The sequence below is a fragment of the Gopherus flavomarginatus genome, chromosome 8, assembly GCF_025201925.1.
Source record: "Gopherus flavomarginatus isolate rGopFla2 chromosome 8, rGopFla2.mat.asm, whole genome shotgun sequence".
Lineage (NCBI taxonomy): Eukaryota > Metazoa > Chordata > Testudines > Testudinidae > Gopherus > Gopherus flavomarginatus.
Genome location: NC_066624.1, coordinates 109,647,926 through 109,668,332, shown reverse-complemented (window position 1 = coordinate 109,668,332; position 20,407 = coordinate 109,647,926). Strand labels below are relative to the sequence as shown.

Below are 20,407 nucleotides of genomic sequence, written 5' to 3'. Positions count from 1 at the left end.
TGACCATTACGTGGAGGGGTTTCTAGCGAGTGTCTGCAGCAAGGATCGGGGCGAGGCCCGCTACTGTTCAGTACTTTCGTCGATGGTCTGGAACTAAACGCAGAACCAGTGCTGGCAAAGTGTAGGGGGGGACAAAGATGGCAGAGAGGGGATAATGATGCGGACAAAGGTGTCAGGCAGGGCGAGGGATCACTTGGGAAGCCGGGCCCATTCCAGCACAATTCATTTGAACCCAGCCACGCACAGGGACGCACATCTAGGTCCAAGGAGCGCAGCCAGACCTCCAGACTGGGGGCCAGCCTCCAGGCCAGCTGTGCCTCTGAGGGGGCAGAGTGGCCACACACGCCCTCCCAGAGCCATGCTGTTACAACGGGGCTAAAGAGCGCTTCGAAGAATAAACGGGAGGGGTGAGTAGCACAGGGGGGATCCGGCCCCGCTCAGTGCTACTACAGGAATACTGCAGCCAGTCCTGGGCCCCACTGTTTAAAAAGCCTGTTGAAAAACTAATGCAGAGAAGAGCCCAAAAAATGAGTTGAGAGCTGGAGAAAATGCCTGGAGTGGGAGACTGCAAGTGCTCGATGTGTTTCTCGTCTCCAAAGGGGGCTCGAGTGGCGATTGGGTCACCGCGTGCCCATTCCCTCCCAGTGAGGACGTCCCCGGCGCTAGCGGGCTCTTTAATGGGGCAGAGAACGGTCGAACAGGCGCCGCCGGCTGGGAGCGGAAGCCAGACTCACTGAAATCAGAACTAGGGCCCACGCTTTGAAGAGTGAGGGTGGCAAACTACTGGAGCAACCTGCCCAGGGTAGCGTGGGTTCTCCTGGGTGGCTTCCAGTCCAGCCCTGCTGTGTTAGCCAGATACAAGTTCTGGGGTTCGGTCCAGGGGTCCCTGGGGGAAAGTTAAGGGCCTGTGCCAGACCGGAGGCCAGACTAGAGGATTGAACGGTCCCAGCTCTGGTTGGAGGAAAGGCTATTTCTGCCTAACCCACAAAAGGCAGATGGTTCTGGGGTCTTGCACATCTCTAGAGCCTGGCAGAGACCATCTGAACTCCCCCGGGGCAGGTACGTTCCTGCCACAATGACCGGGACTAACCCCGTGACCGTCTCGTCCCTAGGGGTGTCGGGAGCCTGGCTCTTGGGCCTTGCTGAGAGCACAGAGTGAACTCGATGGCTCCTGCGTGGGGAAGGACGCTCACCCCTGCGCTCACGGCTCTGCTCTGGCCCCCTGCTTGTGTCTAGGCTGGCGGGGAGGCCCTGTGTGCCCACTAGCACAGCACAGCCCACGTGGCACTGACAGCAGGCGCTGCAGGAGAGGCGGCTGAGGGTCTGTTCTGCCAGCCCGTCGCAGCCCCGAGGCAGCCTCCCTCACCAGGGAGGCATTGCAGCTCTTACCCTGCCAGATCCTGCAGAGAGGGGGTAGGGCCGGAGCCGCAGTCAGGCCTGAATGCTGGTGCTCTCTGCTCCCCATCCTAGCCATGGCCCCTGGGAGCCAGGACTGGCGCTGTCAGCAGGGCAGTGATTGCTGTTTGCGCTGCTGGGTGCTAAAGCCATGGGTTAGAGCAGGGATCAGGGCCACACACCCCCGTCCCTGGGTGGGCAAGGAGAGAGCAGTTGGGTTGTGGCCTCCCCAGCGGGCCAGGGATCTCCAGGAAACGCTCATGGCCCCAGTGCTGTTGCACGCTGCACCCGTGTGCTTTGGACTAGGCAGAGTTTGTGTGTCAGCCGGGCGGGGGCAGGAAACCCAGCGCTGTGCCCAGGGAGGCACTCCAGTGTGTCGCGCTTGGAGCCACGACTCCTGGGTCCTCTCCCCAGCTCTGCTGCTGATTTCCTGGGAGGCCCGGGACAAGTTACTCCCTTGCTCTGTGACTCAGTTTCCCCATGGGAAGGGTGGCTAATAACACCCCTTCTGCCTCCTTCGGGGGCACCCACCCAAATCCCTTTCCTGGAGCAATGCACTCAGTGGGGGTCTCTGGGGCCTTGTCTCTGCCGCCCTCCTGCGGCATGGCCCTGCTTAGGGCTGTGAGCAATGCTGGGATGCTGGGCAGCTCTGGGCCTTTGTGTGTCTCTTCTAAAGGCACACGCTAGTCAGCAAGTCCCACCGTGCTCCTGGGGAGGGACCTGTCACCCCTCCCACTGTACAGAGAGGGAAACTGAGGCACGGAGTGGGACCAAGCCCTGCCCAAGCTCATACAATGAATGAGTGGCTGTTGAACCCTGGAATCCTGACTCTCAGCTCCTCCTGCTGTAACCACTAGACATCACTCCCCTCCCACAGCTCAAAATAGAACCCAGGAGTCCTGGCTCCCAGCTCCCCCTGCTCTGACCACTAGACCCCACTCCCCTCTCACATGGCCCCAGTGCACCATTGTGATGGCCCACAGACCGCGGAGCTCCCTGTGAAGTCAGCGTGTAACCGAGGGAACAGGGTGCTGACATTCTGCAGGGGAGGTTCTGGGGGTCTCGGAGAGCCCTGGCTCTGTGGGGTGCTCACACAGCCACTGCCATGATCCCTGCCAGGGCGGTGCCACACTGGGTCCTGCCCAGCCTCTTCGCTTCCTTTCACTTCAGCTCCCTCCTGGCCCTGAGCAGCCTGTTCTTCTCCTTCCCGTAAGCAGGGCCCCTGGCTCGAAACCCCACTAGGACGGCACCAGCTCAGCAGCACCGAGGGCTGTACCGTCCGCCTGTCCGTTCCTCCAGTCAGCAGTTACAGCTCCTGATGGGCAGCCGGGACCCCCCTGGTGCTTTCCATATGGACAGGCGTGTACCCTAGTGCCTGTAGCCAAAACCTCTCCCGCTGCGGCCTCCACCCCAGAGGGGGCTGCAATCTGCCCTGCGGCGACCCTTGCACGCGTACAGGCTGCGGAGTGCTTGGAGCTGCTCCAGGGAGAGGGAGCTGCGAGGATGAGGTCAATCCCAGAGGGGCAGGCACCTTTGTGACCCAGCCCTGCAAACCCACCTGCCACTAAGCCACAGGCGGTTATTGACCTGCACATCCTGGAAGAAGCCAGCTCCGCCCAGGGCACAGTTTGGCAGGGGATCAGAGGGGACGCAGGGTGATCTGGGCTGGCTGGGACAACACCTCCCCCTCCCCCCGAGATGAGTCACCCGGGGACAAGGGCAGCCGAGCAGGCCCAGCGAGGGCAGAGGGCATCCGGCTGCAGAGAGGGGGTGAGGCCCGGGAGTGCCAAGCCCCGCTGGGCATGGAGAGAGGGCTGGGCTGGTCCTGGTGAATTTAGCACCTGCTCCCCAGCACCTTAGCCTGTCCCCATGCAGACGGACCAGCTTGTGCTTTAGGTCAGAGCCTCCTGGGGTGTCAAGAGGCCCAAGGCCTGTGGGGAGCCAGCCAGGTAAGGGAGGGGTCTTCGTTTGCACAGTGTCTGTTTTGGGGTCAGCCCCATGCTAGGTGGCCCTGCCAGCTGTAGATGGATCTCCCCAGGAGTCAGCGTTGAAGGACAGAGCGCTCAGCCTCCAGACCTAAGCCTTGTACACCGGCCCTGCAATGAACCCCCACAGCTAGGTGGGTTCGCCCCTGTCACGGAGTCCCCGGGCGCTGCTCTGGAACTGCTCCCCACAAAGCCAGGCAGGACTTTGGGGAGCCTCATCTCCCTTGGAGCAGACTTGTTCAGGGCAAGAAGCTCACATGTCTTCACCTCCTGGGTCTCTCCTTGGAGCACTCAGCATCCTCTGCCCCTCCGTGCGCTTCCCACAGCGAGTCCACCCCAGCGGGGTCCTGGGGAAGCCACAGGGTCCTGCACCCCCACTTCACAGTCAGACGTGACTCTCAGCCAGCCAGTAAAACCGAGGTTTAGTCAATGACAGGAACAGGGTCTAAAACAGAGCTTGTAGGTACAGCGAACTGGACCCCTCAGCCGGGTCCATTCTGGGGGTCAGTGAGCCAGACCCCCACATCTGCCCTCAGCCAGCTCCAGACTAACCACCCCTCCCAGCCCCTCCTCTCTGCTCAGCTCTTTTCCCGGGGCCAGGAGGTCACCTGATCCCTTTGTCTCCAACACCTTCAGTTGGCACCTTTGCAGGGGAGGGGCCCAGGCCATCAGTTGCTAGGAGACAGAGTGCCAGGCATTTAGGTGCACTGGCCCTTTGCTCTGCCAGATACTTAAGAACTGCCATGGGGACACTGAGGCACCAACACAGTATTCAGAGAAAACATTAAGAACATTCCCAGTTCGTCACAGCCCCATTTTACAGATGGGAAAACTGAGGCGTGGAACCAGCGCAAGGTCAGGGATTGGCTCAGACGGCGTCAGAGCTGGAGTTGGGATTAGAGCTCAGGGCTGCGCTAAGCCCGTCTCTCCCACACCCCCACTGAGACCCTAACTCTGCCAAGGCATCAGCTGGGCAGGGCCTACCACTCCTGCTAGGGATGGGCCACAGCAGAGAGAACAGCAGCCCTGGCCCCCAAACCAGATCAGCCCTTCCCTGAGGGTCAGAAAAGTCTGGGACCCTTCCCCCAGGTTCTTTTCAATGGGTCCATCTCCTGGCATGTGGGGGCAGCCTCCCCGCCTGGCACCACAGACTTGTACTCATGCTTTGTCGGTGCCACAGAGGCTCTCAAGCCCACCCCCACCCCAAGGCAGGAGGGGCTGAGCGGGAATGTCTGCACGAGCACACGTCTGAGGACCCTGGGGCAGTGGAGACTCACCCGCTGCAGCCTCTGGCCAGCAGAAGAGTCCCAAGAGCTGCCAACCTCGGTGCTCGTGGGCTGGCCGGGAATTTCCCCCCCAGCAGGAGCAGACAGGTCAGCAAAGGAGCCTGCTCAGGGATCAGACCAGCGCTAACCCGGACCCAGGAGGGAATCTGCCCAGGACCCCAGTGTTAGCAACTCTCTTTGACTTCAGGAGGAGGGTCAGGGATCTGCAATGGCCCCACATGGCCTCTGTTTCCCCCTTCCTCTGGGTGCCAACACCTGCCCCAGCACAGCAGATCCTGGGGGTGCAGCCCCTATCCCCACCCCTGCTGGCGCCTTTCTCTGCCATCCAAGCACTGAGCAGGTCTCCCCCTGCTTAGCATCCAAGCTGCACCAAGAGCTTGCTGGCTGTGGGCTACCACGCTCCGCTCTCCTTCCATTTCAGATGCAGCTGGCTGGCCGTCCACGTGTCCCTGGCTTTCCCCCTGGTCGCGGGCATCCTTTTCATCCCAGCCGTGGCCAACCTCCTGCTGGCCAGCTTCACAGACCCTGGGATCCTTCACCGAGGTAACAGGAGCATGGCCCAGGCTCCCGAGGGGCGGGACAGATAGGCTTTGCTGTGAGGGCTGGCCTTGTCCTGAGGGCTCTGCAGTTCTCCCTGGCCCTCCAGCTCTCAGGCTGGCATGCCTCAAGTCACCGCCCGGGGTTTCCCTGGGTCCTGCAGAAACCTAACCTACGGGCAGGACAGGGACAGGCACCTGACTGCCCCCCAGTGCTCTCCTCTCCTCCCATTGTGCCGCTCACCCAGCCACAGTTGCACAGACAGAGGCCGGAAGCCAGCAATGAGCAAATCTGCTTGACAAAAGTAACGTATTAAATCCTGGCCTCTGGTAACTTGGGGATAGTGACGAGGTGCGAGCTCAGATCCTCAAAGCACAGCCCCAGCCACTGAAGCTGGGGGGACTCTTCAGCAGCTGTTGCCATTATAGAGTCTATGACACGCTGTTAAGCAGTGATATCTACCTCCAGCAGAGGGCAGGATGCACAGGTGCATTCTGCTGTTCCCTTCAATAATGAGAGCCATATTCACTGTGCAATGCTTTGTCTCAGGTGGGAGTGGTCTGCTCTGGGCTAGAGCAGCACCTCCCGACTACAGAATAAGGGCTGTCCTGGCTGCCAGCAATGAGTCAGGAAGAGTGGGAGGGAAAAACCAAAAGCAAGAAAGAACCAAAGTAAAGTCCCCTCAGAGGCGCACAGCACGTATGACTGCAGCGGTCTGCAGAACAGAGCGTGTCCCTAGATGTACAGGTGCAGGCCACAGGCAGCTGCCAGTTTCTGCTCCTGTGGCCCAGGGCGGGGTGGGGGGTCTAGACACATCCCTGCCTGGAGGGTCATCTGGTTACCAAGCCTCCTGGAGAACAAGGCCTTTCCCTGGCCCTGGGACCCAGGAGTCCTGGAATGGCTCTGTCCCAAGCTGGCTTTGTTTTCCAGCGAGGCTGCGTTGGTGTGAGGGGCCAGCCGGGCAGCGCCAGAGCACAGGAACCCACGCAGTCTGGGCAGCGGCAGTGCCAGCACTCCACTAGGCCCAGTCAAGGGCTCAGGCAGGTCTGTCTGGCCCAGCCAATGCCATCGATGGGGAGTGTGTTACTGGCATGGCTGTCCCCTATGAGCCAGGCTGAGGCCCTCCAAACTCCCCCCACACTGGCTACAAGGCAGGAAGCCTCCGAGCCTCCCAGCCAGCGCTGATGGGATTTCTGTGGCCTTCCACTACAAGCCATTGTCCCCTGCCCTCCAGCATCCTCCCGCCACCTGCTTCTAGCACCACAGATCTCCTGGCAGCTCCCACACCCCCGCCTGGCCATGGGCCACAGGCGGCTTCTCCAAGGGCTGCCTAGCGCCCACCCACTGGGACAGCAAAGCACCATAGGGCTGGGAGCTGGGTCCCGGGGCTGGGCAGAGGACAGTACACCACCTCCCTTGCTCTCAGCCATGCTTTGGGCTGCACATCAGGACAGGGACCTTGTTCCCTGGCGCTGCACCACCAGCCCTGCTTTGAGCTCCCTGCCCAGCTCCTTCTGAGGCTGGTGCCGGGCCAGGCCCTGTCGCTGGGAGTGCAGTCTCACCCCCCGCGGTGTATCCCTGAGCCAGGGGCCGAGGGCCAGGCCAGGTTAGTGATCCAGGCGCTTCGTGTCAAGGAGAGACGCTTCGATCTGCACTGGTGCCAGAAGTGCCGGTACTACTGCCCGCCACGGACCTTCCACTGCCCCTGGTGCAACGTCTGCGTGGAGGTGAGGCCGACAGGGCCGCGCTCGGTACCCTGGCCTGGGAGCCTGCTAGCCCACCTGTACGCCTGGATAGACACACCGGCACAAACACCCTGCACACACAGCTCCTCACCCTCCCCATACACCCGTATACACACGCCAGCACAAACATCCTGCACACACAGCTCCGCACCCTGCCCATACACCCGTATACACATGCCGGCACAAACACCCTGCACACACAGCTCCGCACTCCGCCCATACGCCCGTATACACACGCCGGCACAAACATCCTGCACACACAGCTCCACACCCAGCCCATACACCCGTATACACACACCGGCACAAACACCCTGCACATACAGCTCCGCACCCTGCCCATACACCCATATACACACACCGGCACAAACACCCTGCACACACAGCTCCTCACCCTGCCCATACACCTATATACACACACCGGCACAAACACCCTGCACACACAGCTCCTCACCCTCTCCATACACCCGTATACACACACCAGCACAAACACCCTGCACACACAGCTCCGCACTCCACCCATACACCCATATACACACACCAGCACAAACACGCTGCACACACAGCTCCACACTCCGCCCATACACCCATATACACACACCAGCACAAACACCCTGCACACACAGCTCCGCACTCCGCCCATACACCCATATACACACACCAGCACAAACACGCTGCACACACAGCTCCGCACCCCGCCCATACACCCATATACACACGCAGGCACAAACACGCTGCACACACAGCTCCGCACCCTGCCCATACACCAGTATACACACGCCAGCACAAACACCCTGCACACACAGCTCCGCACCCCGCCCATACACCCGTATACACACGCCGGCACAAACACCCTGCACACACAGCTCCGCACCCTGCCCATACACCCATAAACACATGCCGGCACAAACACCCTGCACACACAGCTCCACACCCCGCCCATACGCCCGTATACACACACCGGCACAGACACCCTGCACATGCAGCGTCATACCCTGCCCATACACCCATATACACACACCGGCACAAACACCCTGCACACACAGCTCCGCACCCCGCCCATACGCCCGTATACACACACTGGCACAGACACCCTGCACATGCAGCGTCATACCCTGCCCATACACCTATATATACAAGCTGGCACAAACACCCTGCACACACAGCTCCGCACCCCACCTATACGCACGCCGGCACAATCACCCTGCATACACAGCTCCGCACCCTGCCCATACGCCCGTATACACACACCAGCACAAACACAGCCACACACCATCACAAACATAACACTCTTCACACACAGGTCCGCACCCCACCTATACACACACCGGCACAATCACAACACCCTGCACACACAGCTCCGCACCCCACCTATACACACACCGGCACAATCACAACACCCTGCACACACAGCTCCGCACCCCACCTATACACACACCGGCACAATCACAACACCCTGCACACACAGCTCCGCACCCCACCTATACACACACCGGCACAATCACAACACCCTGCACACACAGCTCCGCACCCCACCTATACACACACCGGCACAATCACAACACCCTGCACACACAGCTCCGCACCCCACCTATACACACACCGGCACAATCACAACACCCTGCACACACAGCTCCGCACCCCACCTATACACACACCGGCACAATCACAACACCCTGCACACACAGCTCCGCACCCCACCTATACACACACCGGCACAAACACAACACCCTGCACACACAGCTCCGCACCCCACCTATACACACACCGGCACAATCACAACACCCTGCACACACAGCTCCGCACCCCACCTATACACACACCGGCACAATCACAACACCCTGCACACACAGCTCCGCACCCCACCTATACACACACCGGCACAATCACAACACCCTGCACACACAGCTCCGCACCCCACCTATACACACACCGGCACAATCACAACACCCTGCACACACAGCTCCGCACCCCACCTATACACACACCGGCACAATCACAACACCCTGCACACACAGCTCCGCACCCCACCTATACACACACCGGCACAATCACAACACCCTGCACACACAGCTCCGCACCCCACCTATACACACACCGGCATAATCACAACACCCTGCACACACAGCTCCGCACCCCACCTATACACACACCGGCACAATCACAACACCCTGCACACACAGCTCCGCACCCCACCTATACACACACCGGCACAATCACAACACCCTGCACACACAGCTCCGCACCCCACCTATACACACACCGGCACAATCACAACACCCTGCACACACAGCTCCGCACCCCACCTATACACACACCGGCACAATCACAACACCCTGCACACACAGCTCCGCACCCCACCTATACACACACCGGCACAATCACAACACCCTGCACACACAGCTCCGCACCCCACCTATACACACACCGGCACAATCACAACACCCTGCACACACAGCTCCGCACCCCACCTATACACACACCGGCACAAACACAACACCCTGCACACACAGCTCCGCACCCCACCTATACACACACCGGCACAAACACAACACCCTGCACACACAGCTCCGCACCCCACCTATACACACACCGGCACAAACACAACACCCTGCACACACAGCTCCGCACCCCACCTATACACACACCGGCACAAACACAACACCCTGCACACACAGCTCCGCACCCCACCTATACACACACCGGCACAAACACAACACCCTGCACACACAGCTCCGCACCCCACCTATACACACACCGGCACAAACACAACACCCTGCACACACAGCTCCGCACCCCACCTATACACACAGCGGCACAATCACAACACCCTGCACACACAGCTCCGCACCCCACCTATACACACACCGGCACAAACACAACACCCTGCACACACAGCTCCGCACCCCACCTATACACACACCGGCACAATCACAACACCCTGCACACACAGCTCCGCACCCCACCTATACACACACCGGCACAATCACAACACCCTGCACACACAGCTCCGCACCCCACCTATACACACACCGGCACAATCACAACACCCTGCACACACAGCTCCGCACCCCACCTATACACACACCGGCACAATCACAACACCCTGCACACACAGCTCCGCACCCCACCTATACACACACCGGCACAATCACAACACCCTGCACACACAGCTCCGCACCCCACCTATACACACACCGGCACAAACACAACACCCTGCACACACAGCTCCGCACCCCACCTATACACACACCGGCACAATCACAACACCCTGCCCACACAGGTCCGCACCCCACCTATACACACACCGGCACAATCACAACACCCTGCACACACAGCTCCGCATCCCACCTATACACACACCGGCACAATCACAACACCCTGCACACACAGCTCCGCACCCCACCTATACACACACCGGCACAATCACAACACCCTGCCCACACAGCTCCGCACCCCACCTATACACACACCGGCACAATCACAACACCCTGCCCACACAGCTCCGCACCCCACCTATACACACACCGGCACAATCACAACACCCTGCCCACACAGCTCCGCACCCCACCTATACACACACCGGCACAATCACAACACCCTGCACACACAGCTCCGCACCCCACCTATACACACACCGGCACAATCACAACACCCTGCACACACAGCTCCGCACCCCACCTATACACACACCGGCACAAACACAACACCCTGCACACACAGCTCCGCACCCCACCTATACACACACCGGCACAATCACAACACCCTGCCCACACAGCTCCGCACCCCACCTATACACACACCGGCACAATCACAACACCCTGCACACACAGCTCCGCACCCCACCTATACACACACCGGCACAATCACAACACCCTGCACACACAGCTCCGCACCCCACCTATACACACACCGGCACAAACACAACACCCTGCACACACAGCTCCGCACCCCACCTATACACACACCGGCACAAACACAACACCCTGCACACACAGCTCCGCACCCCACCTATACACACACCGGCACAATCACAACACCCTGCCCACACAGCTCCGCACCCCACCTATACACACACCGGCACAATCACAACACCCTGCACACACAGCTCCGCACCCCACCTATACACACACCGGCACAATCACAACACCCTGCACACACAGCTCCGCACCCCACCTATACACACACCGGCACAATCACAACACCCTGCACACACAGCTCCGCATCCCACCTATACACACACCGGCACAATCACAACACCCTGCACACACAGCTCCGCACCCCACCTATACACACACCGGCACAATCACAACACCCTGCACACACAGCTCCGCAGCTCCCCCATAGACTCACAGTCACGTACACCACCCTGAGCTCTCCCATGCCGGTTCCTACTCCCCCATTAGCTGTAGGCCAGGCTGGCTCACTGCGGCACTGGGCCAACAGCTGCAGCTGCCCTGGGATGGGGGCCGGGCAGTGGCCCAGCGGGGACGTGGGCAGCGCTGATGTTGGGCACTTTCCCTGCACACCCAGGAGTTCGACCACCACTGTAAGTGGCTGAACAACTGCATTGGCTGCCGCAACTTCCGTTTCTTCTTCCTGTTCGTGGCCTTCCTGTGCAGCTACAACGTGGTGGTTCTGGCTTCCTGCATCACCTACCTGGCGCTCAACTCCCACCAGGCCTATGGCGCCGAGAAGATCTGTGCGTATCCTTGGAGAGACGAGCCAGGGCTTCCCCCTGCCTGGTCCCTGAGCACCCAGCCCTGGGCGTGCAGCTGGCACGGAGCACCCAGCCCTGGGCGTGCAGCTGGCACGGAGCACCCAGCCCCGGGCGTGCAGCTGGCACGGAGCACCCAGCCCTGGGCGTGCAGCTGGCACGGAGCACCCAGCCCCAGGCGTGCAGCTGGCACGGAGCACCCAGCCCCGGGCGTGCAGCTGGCACGGAGCACCCAGCCCCGGGCGTGCAGCTGGCACGGAGCACCCAGCCCCGGGCGTGCAGCTGGCACGGAGCACCCAGCCCTGGGCGTGCAGCTGGCACGGAGCACCCAGCCCCGGGCGTGCAGCTGGCACGGAGCACCCAGCCCTGGGCGTGCAGCTGGCATGGAGCACCCAGCCCTGGGCGTGCAGCTGGCATGATGCACACGCACTGAGCTGCACCCCACACAGGCCAGGCCAGGCTCCAGGGGGCTGGGTCTGAACTTTGTGGTCCTTCAGGATGTCACACACACACACACACACACAGGCTGTGTCCCACACTCAGCGGAAGGGCAGAGGACTCGCCCCTCAGCAGCAGCACAATCCTGTCCAGACCTGGCTTTATCCTTCCCTTACTCTCCTGCTGCCAGCATCCTGGTGACCATCCCGGCCGCTCTCTACTTGCTGCCTCTCCTGATCCTGGTGGGATCCCAGGCCAGTTTCATCACTCTGGCTAAACACACTTATGAGCTCAAGGTACGGGGAGGAGGGAGCCCAGCCTGGGACTCAGGGAGTGTGAGCAGCAGCTGGTGGTGGTAGAACCAGAGGGTAAAAACTGCTCCAGGCTCTAGTCAAGGGAGATCTGTCCAAGAAAACAATATGTGTGTGGGCATGTGTGTGTGTGTGTGTGCGTGCCATACGTGTGTGTGCATAGGGTGCATGTGCATACAACAAGGCCTGATCCTGCAGCTCTGCTGCATGCACTTCTGGCCCCCGCATACACCCTCTTTCCCATCACCGGGATCCTTGCCTGCTCAGGCAGGAGTGGAGCCAGGGTTTTTGGCGCCCTAGGCGGGGGTCCTTCTGCACTCCCAGTCATTGGTGGCAATTCTGCGGTGAGGGGGGTCCTTCCGCGCTCCCGGTCTTCGGGGCACTTCGGAGGCGGGTCCCAGAGCGAGTGAAGGACCCGCCGCAGAATTGACGACGACGACCCAGAACGCGGAAGGACCCCCCGCCGCCGAATTGCCGCCCTTCCAAATCCTGGTGCCCTAGGCGACTGCCTAGGTCACCTAAATGGAAGCGTGGGCCCTGTGCTCAGGCCTGCATCAAAGGCGCCTGTGTGTGAGGCTGGGGGCGCTTTGGGGGGCTCTGGCTCAGTCCGCTGGGACTGGCTGCTGCACGGTGGTTGCATAACCAGCCCAGTTGCTCCAGCGCTCGCCAAGCCAAGCAGCTCGTGTGTGTTTTGGCGTGCTCACACAGTGCCCTTTGCTTTCCCAGCTGCACGCCCGCCCTGGGAGCCCCTGAGTCTCTCTGGCTCTGAGAGCCGGTGCGTGCGCGGGGGAAGGGGGGCTCGGGGACTGCTTTGGAGAGACAGACCTTGCCCTGCAGGGTCCCTTCCAGGCCATCAGCCGCACCTGGTGGGGACATCGCTGCTGCTGGCTGGCGGGTGCACAGGCTGGAGGCTTGTCCTCAGGAGGGGCAAGGCCAGCCATGCTCAGGGCACAGCCCTGGCGGCAGTCAGGCCAGGATGCAGCTGACGGCCGCAATGCAGTGTGAGCACCTCAGAGGCATGGCCCTGTGTTGACACATGCGCCACCAGCGAAGAATCGTCCTCTCAGCTGGTTACGCTCTAGCCAGTTCCTGCCTCTGAAACTACAGCCGGTGCAGGGGCCAGCACTGACCAGTGGAGGGCACCCTGTGGCCCTCCTGTGCCAGAGCCCCGGCCCCTGTGGGGCAGCACTGGTCCAGCGCTCCCCAGCTCACAACCCTTGTGTCTCTTCTGTCCCCAGCCTCGTGAGGAGGGCAGAGCGAATCCCTTCGACCTGGGATGGGCCAGGAACTGGTACGCGGCCCTGTGTGCCCCACAGGGACCAAAGTGAGTGCAAGGCCCCAGATTAACCCCCCTCCTTTCACAACCCCATGGCTGGGGGACATGCGGTGTCAGGGCGTGCTGAGAACACAGGCTATCGGCTGCGATCCCTAACCCCAGTCTGGGCGGGGACAGGACGGGCATCGCAGCCCTGGATGGACCAGCCCTGGGAAGCCCCCGCTCTAAGAACTATGGCGACTGGGCCGAGTCATCGACCGCTGGTACCTCCTCCCTGGAATCTTATACATATTCTCTTGCATTAGCACCTGGGGGCCCCAGTCAGGATCGGGGCCCCATCGCACTAGGCGCTGCATAAACATATAGGAGGAATTGGTCCCTATCCCAAAGAGCTTCCAATCTCAGCAGACAAGGCGGTGGGGCAGGGGATTGGGACATATGAGTGATTGAGGTGGCTGCGTGCACACGTCCCAGGAAAGTCCCTGGACAGGAGCCGAGCTGTTTGCTGAGGGGTTTTCCCGGTGATCCCTCCCCCCGCCATGCTGTACTGAGCACCGAGCATTACCAGTGGCTCTCCAAGGGGGGATTTCTGCAGGGAAGGGCAGCCTCCCAGCTGGCCTTGCTGGGAATCACACACTTGCCTGCACCCTGCTGCCTGGCAGAGACGAGGCAGGACTCAGTTGCACTGGCTGGAACGGGGATCCTTTGTGGACCCCCCCGCAGGTCTCTGGCTCCCAGGCTGGGCGGCCCAGGGGCCGCGCTCTGGACTCAGCACTCACGCAGGGGCCAGTTCGCCACCATTCCCAGACCAGTCGGGGTTCCGCTGTAGTGGGTCTTGGCTCAGAGCCATCCCTGGTTCTGGTTCTGCATCGCTGGGGCTCTGCCTTTAGACCCTGCTTGCTATGCCCCAGCAGGTGTGGTAGCAGCTGCCTTCTGCCCCTCCAGGTACATGATGAGAGCCACCGAACCAAAGGCAGCGACCCGCAGGGGCAGGAAGGTCTCCGTGGCCCAGCTTCTTCCTCCGATGTCATGCCTGAACACGGCATCTCCGGGACTCTCATCCCACCGCTGCCTCCAGGACCTGCCTGGCCAGGGGAGGGCAGCCCAGGTGCGTGGCTACTCGTTCTCTGCCATGGGAAGCCTCCTGCAGGTCAGGGTCCCGTGGGACTCCTGGAGGAGAGGGCTCAGCCGAGGTTACCAGTGGCCGCTGGAGGCAGTCCCAGGACTAGCTTGCACAGCTCTCTCCTTAATGGATCCTGTGCCCCTTTCCCTGCCCGGAGCAAGGGCAGCCTGGCTCCAGGCCGGAGCCCAGTGCCACAGAACACCCTGGCATTTCCGGATCTCTAGCCTCAGGCTGGCACCACAGACCCCGGAATGACTGGAAGCAGCAGCAGCGTCCGTGCCCTCCCAGGTGGGATTTCACCGGCTCCTGAGAGATGCGGCTGCCCTTAGCCCCCGTTGAAGCTGGGGGGGGGGAGACATGGGAGAGGTGCCAACACCAGTGGAGGTGGCCATGTCACTTTCCGTTTGCACCTTGGCTCGGTGCGTCTCTCTGCAGGTTGGTGCCAAGGGGACCTGGTGGCCAGCAAGCCCAGAGAGGAAGATGAATGTTGCTATGACAGGTGAGCAGAACCTCCCAGATTGCTCCCCGTTCTCACCCAGCGTGGCACCCTCAGAGCCCTGCTTTCCTCTGGTCTTAGCTCTGGGGCTTCACACACATGCAAAAAATCCAGGCGTAAAATCTCCTCCACACACACACCCCAAAATCAATGGCAAAACTCCCATTGACTTCAGTGGGGACCAGAATCTCCAAGCACTTTACAAAGGAGAGCAGTATCTTCATCCCCACGGTACAGCAGGAAAACTGAGGCACAGACAGGGGACGTGACGTATCGAAGGTTACCCAACAGGCCAATGGCAGAGCTGGGAATGGAGCCTATGTCTCCCAGTCCTCTGGTCCATCCTCTAGGCCACACTAACTCGCCTTTTGTAGCCCTGAGGCTTCCCTTTGCCATTCGGCACCTCAGCGGGCAGGAAGGCTGGTAGGAGGTTGTGACAGAAGTGGGAAAAGTCCCAGCCAACAATGCAGAGGCCGAGGTTTTCATGTTAAAAGGAAAAGACTTGCCAGGCATGTTGGCGGCATCGCTGGGTCTCTTTTCCACTGGCAACACGTGAGTAGCTGTCACAAGCCTTGGAGGAAGATTCGTCCGCTCCGTTCATGGCCGGGCTGGTCGGCATTTTCCTCCTTTTGGTTTCTTGCTGCAGTTGTTGGCATTTCAGCAACCCCAATGCAAAATGTCAACACAAACATTCAGAGCAATGCTTGGAGCTTCTCCCCGGCCGCTAGCGCTGGCTGACGCGGTTCCACCCTATGAAACACTTTGTCCCACACTTCGAAACGGACTGAAAACCCTCTCAATGAACTGGGCGATCTTCACAGAACTGTTTGCTGTTTTCGTCTACCGGCTCCAACTCACGGATTGAGGGGCCAGAAGGGACAATTGTGCTCATCTAATGTGATGTCCTGCATAGCACAGGACAGAAACATTCACCCAGTGACAAACTGAAATCTATTTTAACAAGAACAGGTTTAGAGTCAGTTCAGATCTCCACCCACCCACCCACCCATGTTTCCTGCTATATTTTAGAGGTTTACAATCACCGTGAACTATTTTTAAACGTTTCTGCTCCCCAGTTGCTGTGTGAAGGACTCACACAATCAGCAGGGAAAAGGAAATCTGACTAAATAAGCTAGAAAGGGGAAGTGGTGACACTGACATATAAAGGAAACTGACAAATTAAAGAGAAATATTTTTTCTCTTTAAATTCTGGTCACCTTCAGGGGCTTTCGGTAGCAATGACGGGAGGAAAATGTGCAGGCAGAAAGGTGATTGTTAAGTTGACGTCACTCTGAAAGCATTTAAAGGCGGCAAAACACCAACATACGTTTAGCAGATGGATCGTGGTTTTATACATTACTGGGTGGAATGTCCTGTTTGGAGACATTCCATTTGAAATCCATTTGCTGCGGGAAAACACGGAATTTGTGTTTTTATAGAGAATCTTTCGCTTTTACATTTTGGGAAAAAATTAAACCATACAGTAGAACCCCGTTTTTCCGAGCTTTCATTATCCAGCTCTCCGGATTAACCTAACCAGGACTGACTGTCCATGCCCTGCCGCCTGGGGCTACCAGCCAAAGCCCTGCCATCCAGACCTTAGACTGTCAGTCCCGGTTCGGGTCATACAGAGTGCCAAACAAGGGAGACTCGGCTAAACAGGGTTCTGCGGCATATCACTAAACCGTGGTGCTCCACTGATACCTGGACGTATTGTGGCTAGGGAAACTAACATTCAGCGTTTCATTTTAATTGCGGAAAAACACGGATTTTTATGGCTTTTTATCGAAGAAGTTTTAGCTCCCTGCTAATGACCAGTGTAGCGGGGCGGTTACCCACTCCTGCCTGAGGGGTTTAAAAAACGGCCTGGCAGGGCTTGAAAGCTGCAGCTTTAAAAGGTGGGCTGACTGGGGAAGTGGCCACAGCTGGGCCACACCCTAATCAGAGCACAGCTGGCCTGTATAAAAAGGCTGTGAGCCAGGTACAAACAGTCTCCTTTTGCTTGTAGAGGGAGAAGGCCCTGGCTGCAGGGAGCTGGACACAGGGTACTGGAGTGGAGCAGGGCTGGGGAAAGGCTGGGGAGCTTCAGCCTGGAAAGCCCCAGACTGTGGCCTAGCATAAGGCCGAGAGGGACTGGGGGTTGCAGGGGGCAGCCCAGGGGTAGGCCAAGGCAGCAGGTCCAAACCCCTTTGCCTGTGATGAGTGGCTGATAGCACAGTCTGCCCCAGTGAACGGGGGCTAGATGGAGACTGGGCAGTAGCTAAAAGTGGGGATAGTGGGTTGGGGGTTCCCTGGGGAGGGGAGACCCAGATTGGTGGGGTACTGCCAGGGGGCAGCACCCCAGCTAAAGGGGCACTGGGGCCCAGGGAGGGACACGGGGGCCAAGAGGACAGGCGGATCACCGGCCTGCAGTGTGCTCCTGGCTGGAAAAAGAGTTAATTCCCAGAAGGCACCAGCAGGAGGTGCCGCAGGGGTGAGTCCCCGTGTCTACAGCCAGGCTTTCATAGACCTCCACTCAGCGCTGCATGCATCTGTATACAAAGCAAAGGGGTGACCAAGACTGTGCTTTAGCATGAAACCCCCCGACAGTCCCAGAAATGATGGCTTTGATCAGTAAATGAGCCTGAGTGCAGCTGCTCCAGCCAGGTCTCAGAAGGGTTCCAGGCCCTGTGCTCCCGGCTCGGTGATTTCCCAGTTCTGCCTGTTGGTTAAAGGCTACGTTCTGAACATGAACTGACCTGCCCCCCCACCCCCTGTGGAGGGGGTGCAGGGAGTGCCACAGACAGGCACCAGCAGCCTTGACCAGGTACTCAGCAGAGCTGGGAAGCAGGCCCCTGGGTGCTGAGCCCTAGCAAACCTAGCCCTGAGCGCTCAGGAAATCCAGGCCCTACAGGACTGGTCGAAGACCATGCAGGGGACGGGTCGCAGAGAGGGGACTAGAATCCAGCCCTGCTCTGACAGCAGGAGCAGCCTTTGTTTGCTGATGGCTGTGACCTCTCCCAAGTGGGAGCTGCTCTTTGCTCGGACTCATAGTTCTGCTTTCTCCTCTCTGGTCCCAGGCATGGCTGAGTGGCCAGCGATGGCGGATGGCGGAGGAGGCGCACACTGGAAATCCCAAATACACCTCAGCAGCAGAGCGGTCTCGCCCACGGCCGCGCTCCTTTCAGTGTCTGATATTTAAAGGGACCCCTGACAGCAGCTCCTGGTTTATTCCAGGGACAAAGGTTCCCCGAGAGAAAACCTTGGACAAACTGATGAATAAAGTTTCTATCCCCAAGCACTTTCAGTCCATGTCTCAGCGGCTAAGACCTCAGAATGATGGGCATTTTTGGTGCTGGCCTGTAGGGGGCAGCACCCCTCTGCTAGTGCCCTGCCTGGCTTCTACCTGCCTAGACACCCCCCACCTGTGCATGCAAGCCCTGGTCGGGGGGTGCATTTGGCAGGGCGATGCTAGAGGGCGCGGGATGGAGCTGGGCGCACGATGGGAAAATCAGCTCAAAATTTGTTACATCAATTATTCAAGAATCTGCAGTGCAGGGAGGGCAAAATTCAGCTTCCTCCCCCACCTCCACTCCACACCAGGTGGGTGCCTGGTTTCCTGGCAGCTAGTGCACGGCACTGCTCTGATTGGCACACCTCATGTCTCACTCACAGGCAGCACATCCAGTCCTGGGGGCAGGTAGGCAGAGAGATTGGCTTGAGTCATGTATCTGCCACTCCTTTCTGGCTGAGTGGGAGGGGGTGGGGATGGCGCCATCGACCACCTAGGGCAGAGATGGGGGCAGCCGTAGCTGGCCTAGCGAGGCCAGGAGCGACCCAGTTGCTGGTGCCCCGGGCTGAGACGTTGTGGGGAGCATGCAGCAGCTTGCATGGCTTCCACCTGTTCATCAGATTGGTTCTGCTCCTGGCTCTGGGTTTCATTTCCCTCCCCGCGGGGCTATAATTAAACTGGTGCCTCATTGGCGTGGGCTGTGGCTCCAGCACTGGAGCGGTGCTGAAGATCTCGTGGCAGCAGGTGCCGCTCCACCGGGCCTGCGAAGAGCTGGGGCTGTTCCACAGGCCCAGGCGCAGCCCCGAACAGCGGCCCCCAGAGAGCCGTGCTCTGTAGGAACGACACGGGAGCCAACCAGAACCTGGCTGCCCATTAACCCAACGTGCGTCCCATGGGCCAGAGGGTGGCAAAACTTCCATCCCTCGAGTGGCCCTGCGCAGGAAGGGCAGCTAGCTGGAGAAGCTGTTCTTACACACGCGGGGGGTTCCCACTGGGCCTCACACCCACAAGGCCCGATTCTGGGCGGATCCCTGGAGCTGGGAACAGCGCCCGCAGGCTAGTTCTATGCAGCCAGCACTACACAGGGAGCCAAGCGTTTGGGGCCAGGCCCGCAGCTGGCATCGGCTGACAGCAGCGCAGCTAGGGCAGCCTGCAGTCGCTGGGGGATCTGGGTGTAGCTTTGTGGTTGCAGGAGCTGGGCGCACCGGACAGCCCCAATCCAAGCCCCATAGAAGCCAGCAGGAGAATGCCCATTAACTTCAGCGGGTGTAGGATCCGGCCTGTGGCATGAAACACACACACCCCCCGCCAAAAGAACTGCTGCCAGCCCCCTTCCCTCCCCGATAGCGAACAGCTGCTTTTATCTGCGGTGCCTGGCTGGCGTGGGCGGGCGGAGCTGGCAGGGAAGAGGCACCTCGGGCACTGGAATCGCACAGCGCTTTCCAGCTCCTCTGTGCTAGCAGGCAGCCTCCTCTTCCCCGGCCCTGGCATTGCCCCAGAACAGCTGGGGGGAAAGGGGGCCTCGCTCAGCCAGGCTTCCAGCAGTAGATTTATTGTTAAGCTGCTTTCACCAGATGTCTCCTGCCAGAGGTTCGCAGCCTTCCCAGCTTGGGCTGGCGGCCCCTGGCAGCATCCAGCCTCTGTTACCCACTTGGTGACGGGCGTGTGTGTGGAGCGGGGAGTGTGATGGAGCTCGGGGTACCCAGGACTGAGTCACCCTGTCCCCACCCCCGCCACCTCCAGCGTGAGGGCATCTCTCGTGGTAGCTCCCTGACCCCGCCTGCCTTTCAGCCACTCAAGCTATCTCCTCTGGGCTAGGCCAGCCCAGCC

General features: G+C 59.9%; 1 protein-coding gene across 1 annotated transcript; it reads left to right on the top strand.

Annotated features, from left to right (window-relative positions):
• Positions 1-3,093: 3,093 nt before the first annotated feature.
• ZDHHC19 (zinc finger DHHC-type palmitoyltransferase 19) lies at positions 3,094-18,583 on the top strand. Its single transcript, XM_050963738.1, has 9 exons — positions 3,094-3,165; positions 5,023-5,209; positions 6,791-6,930; positions 11,479-11,651; positions 12,291-12,396; positions 13,650-13,735; positions 14,633-14,795; positions 15,246-15,309; positions 18,366-18,583. Exons 1-9 carry the CDS (start codon positions 3,094-3,096, stop codon positions 18,485-18,487), a joined length of 1,113 nt encoding a protein of 370 aa, XP_050819695.1. The 3' UTR covers positions 18,488-18,583.
• Positions 18,584-20,407: the final 1,824 nt, after the last annotated feature.

Bases quoted from the DNA above. Each gene is read 5' to 3' on its own strand.
- ZDHHC19 (XM_050963738.1), top strand. From the start codon at position 3,094: ATGAGTCACCCGGGGACAAGGGCAGCCGAGCAGGCCCAGCGAGGGCAG. The intron at 3,166-5,022 runs GTGAGGCCCGGG...CCCCCTGCTTAG, and splicing joins CATCCGGCTGCAGAGAGGGG to CATCCAAGCTGCACCAAGAG. The intron at 15,310-18,365 runs GTGAGCAGAACC...CTCTGGTCCCAG, and splicing joins GATGAATGTTGCTATGACAG to GCATGGCTGAGTGGCCAGCG.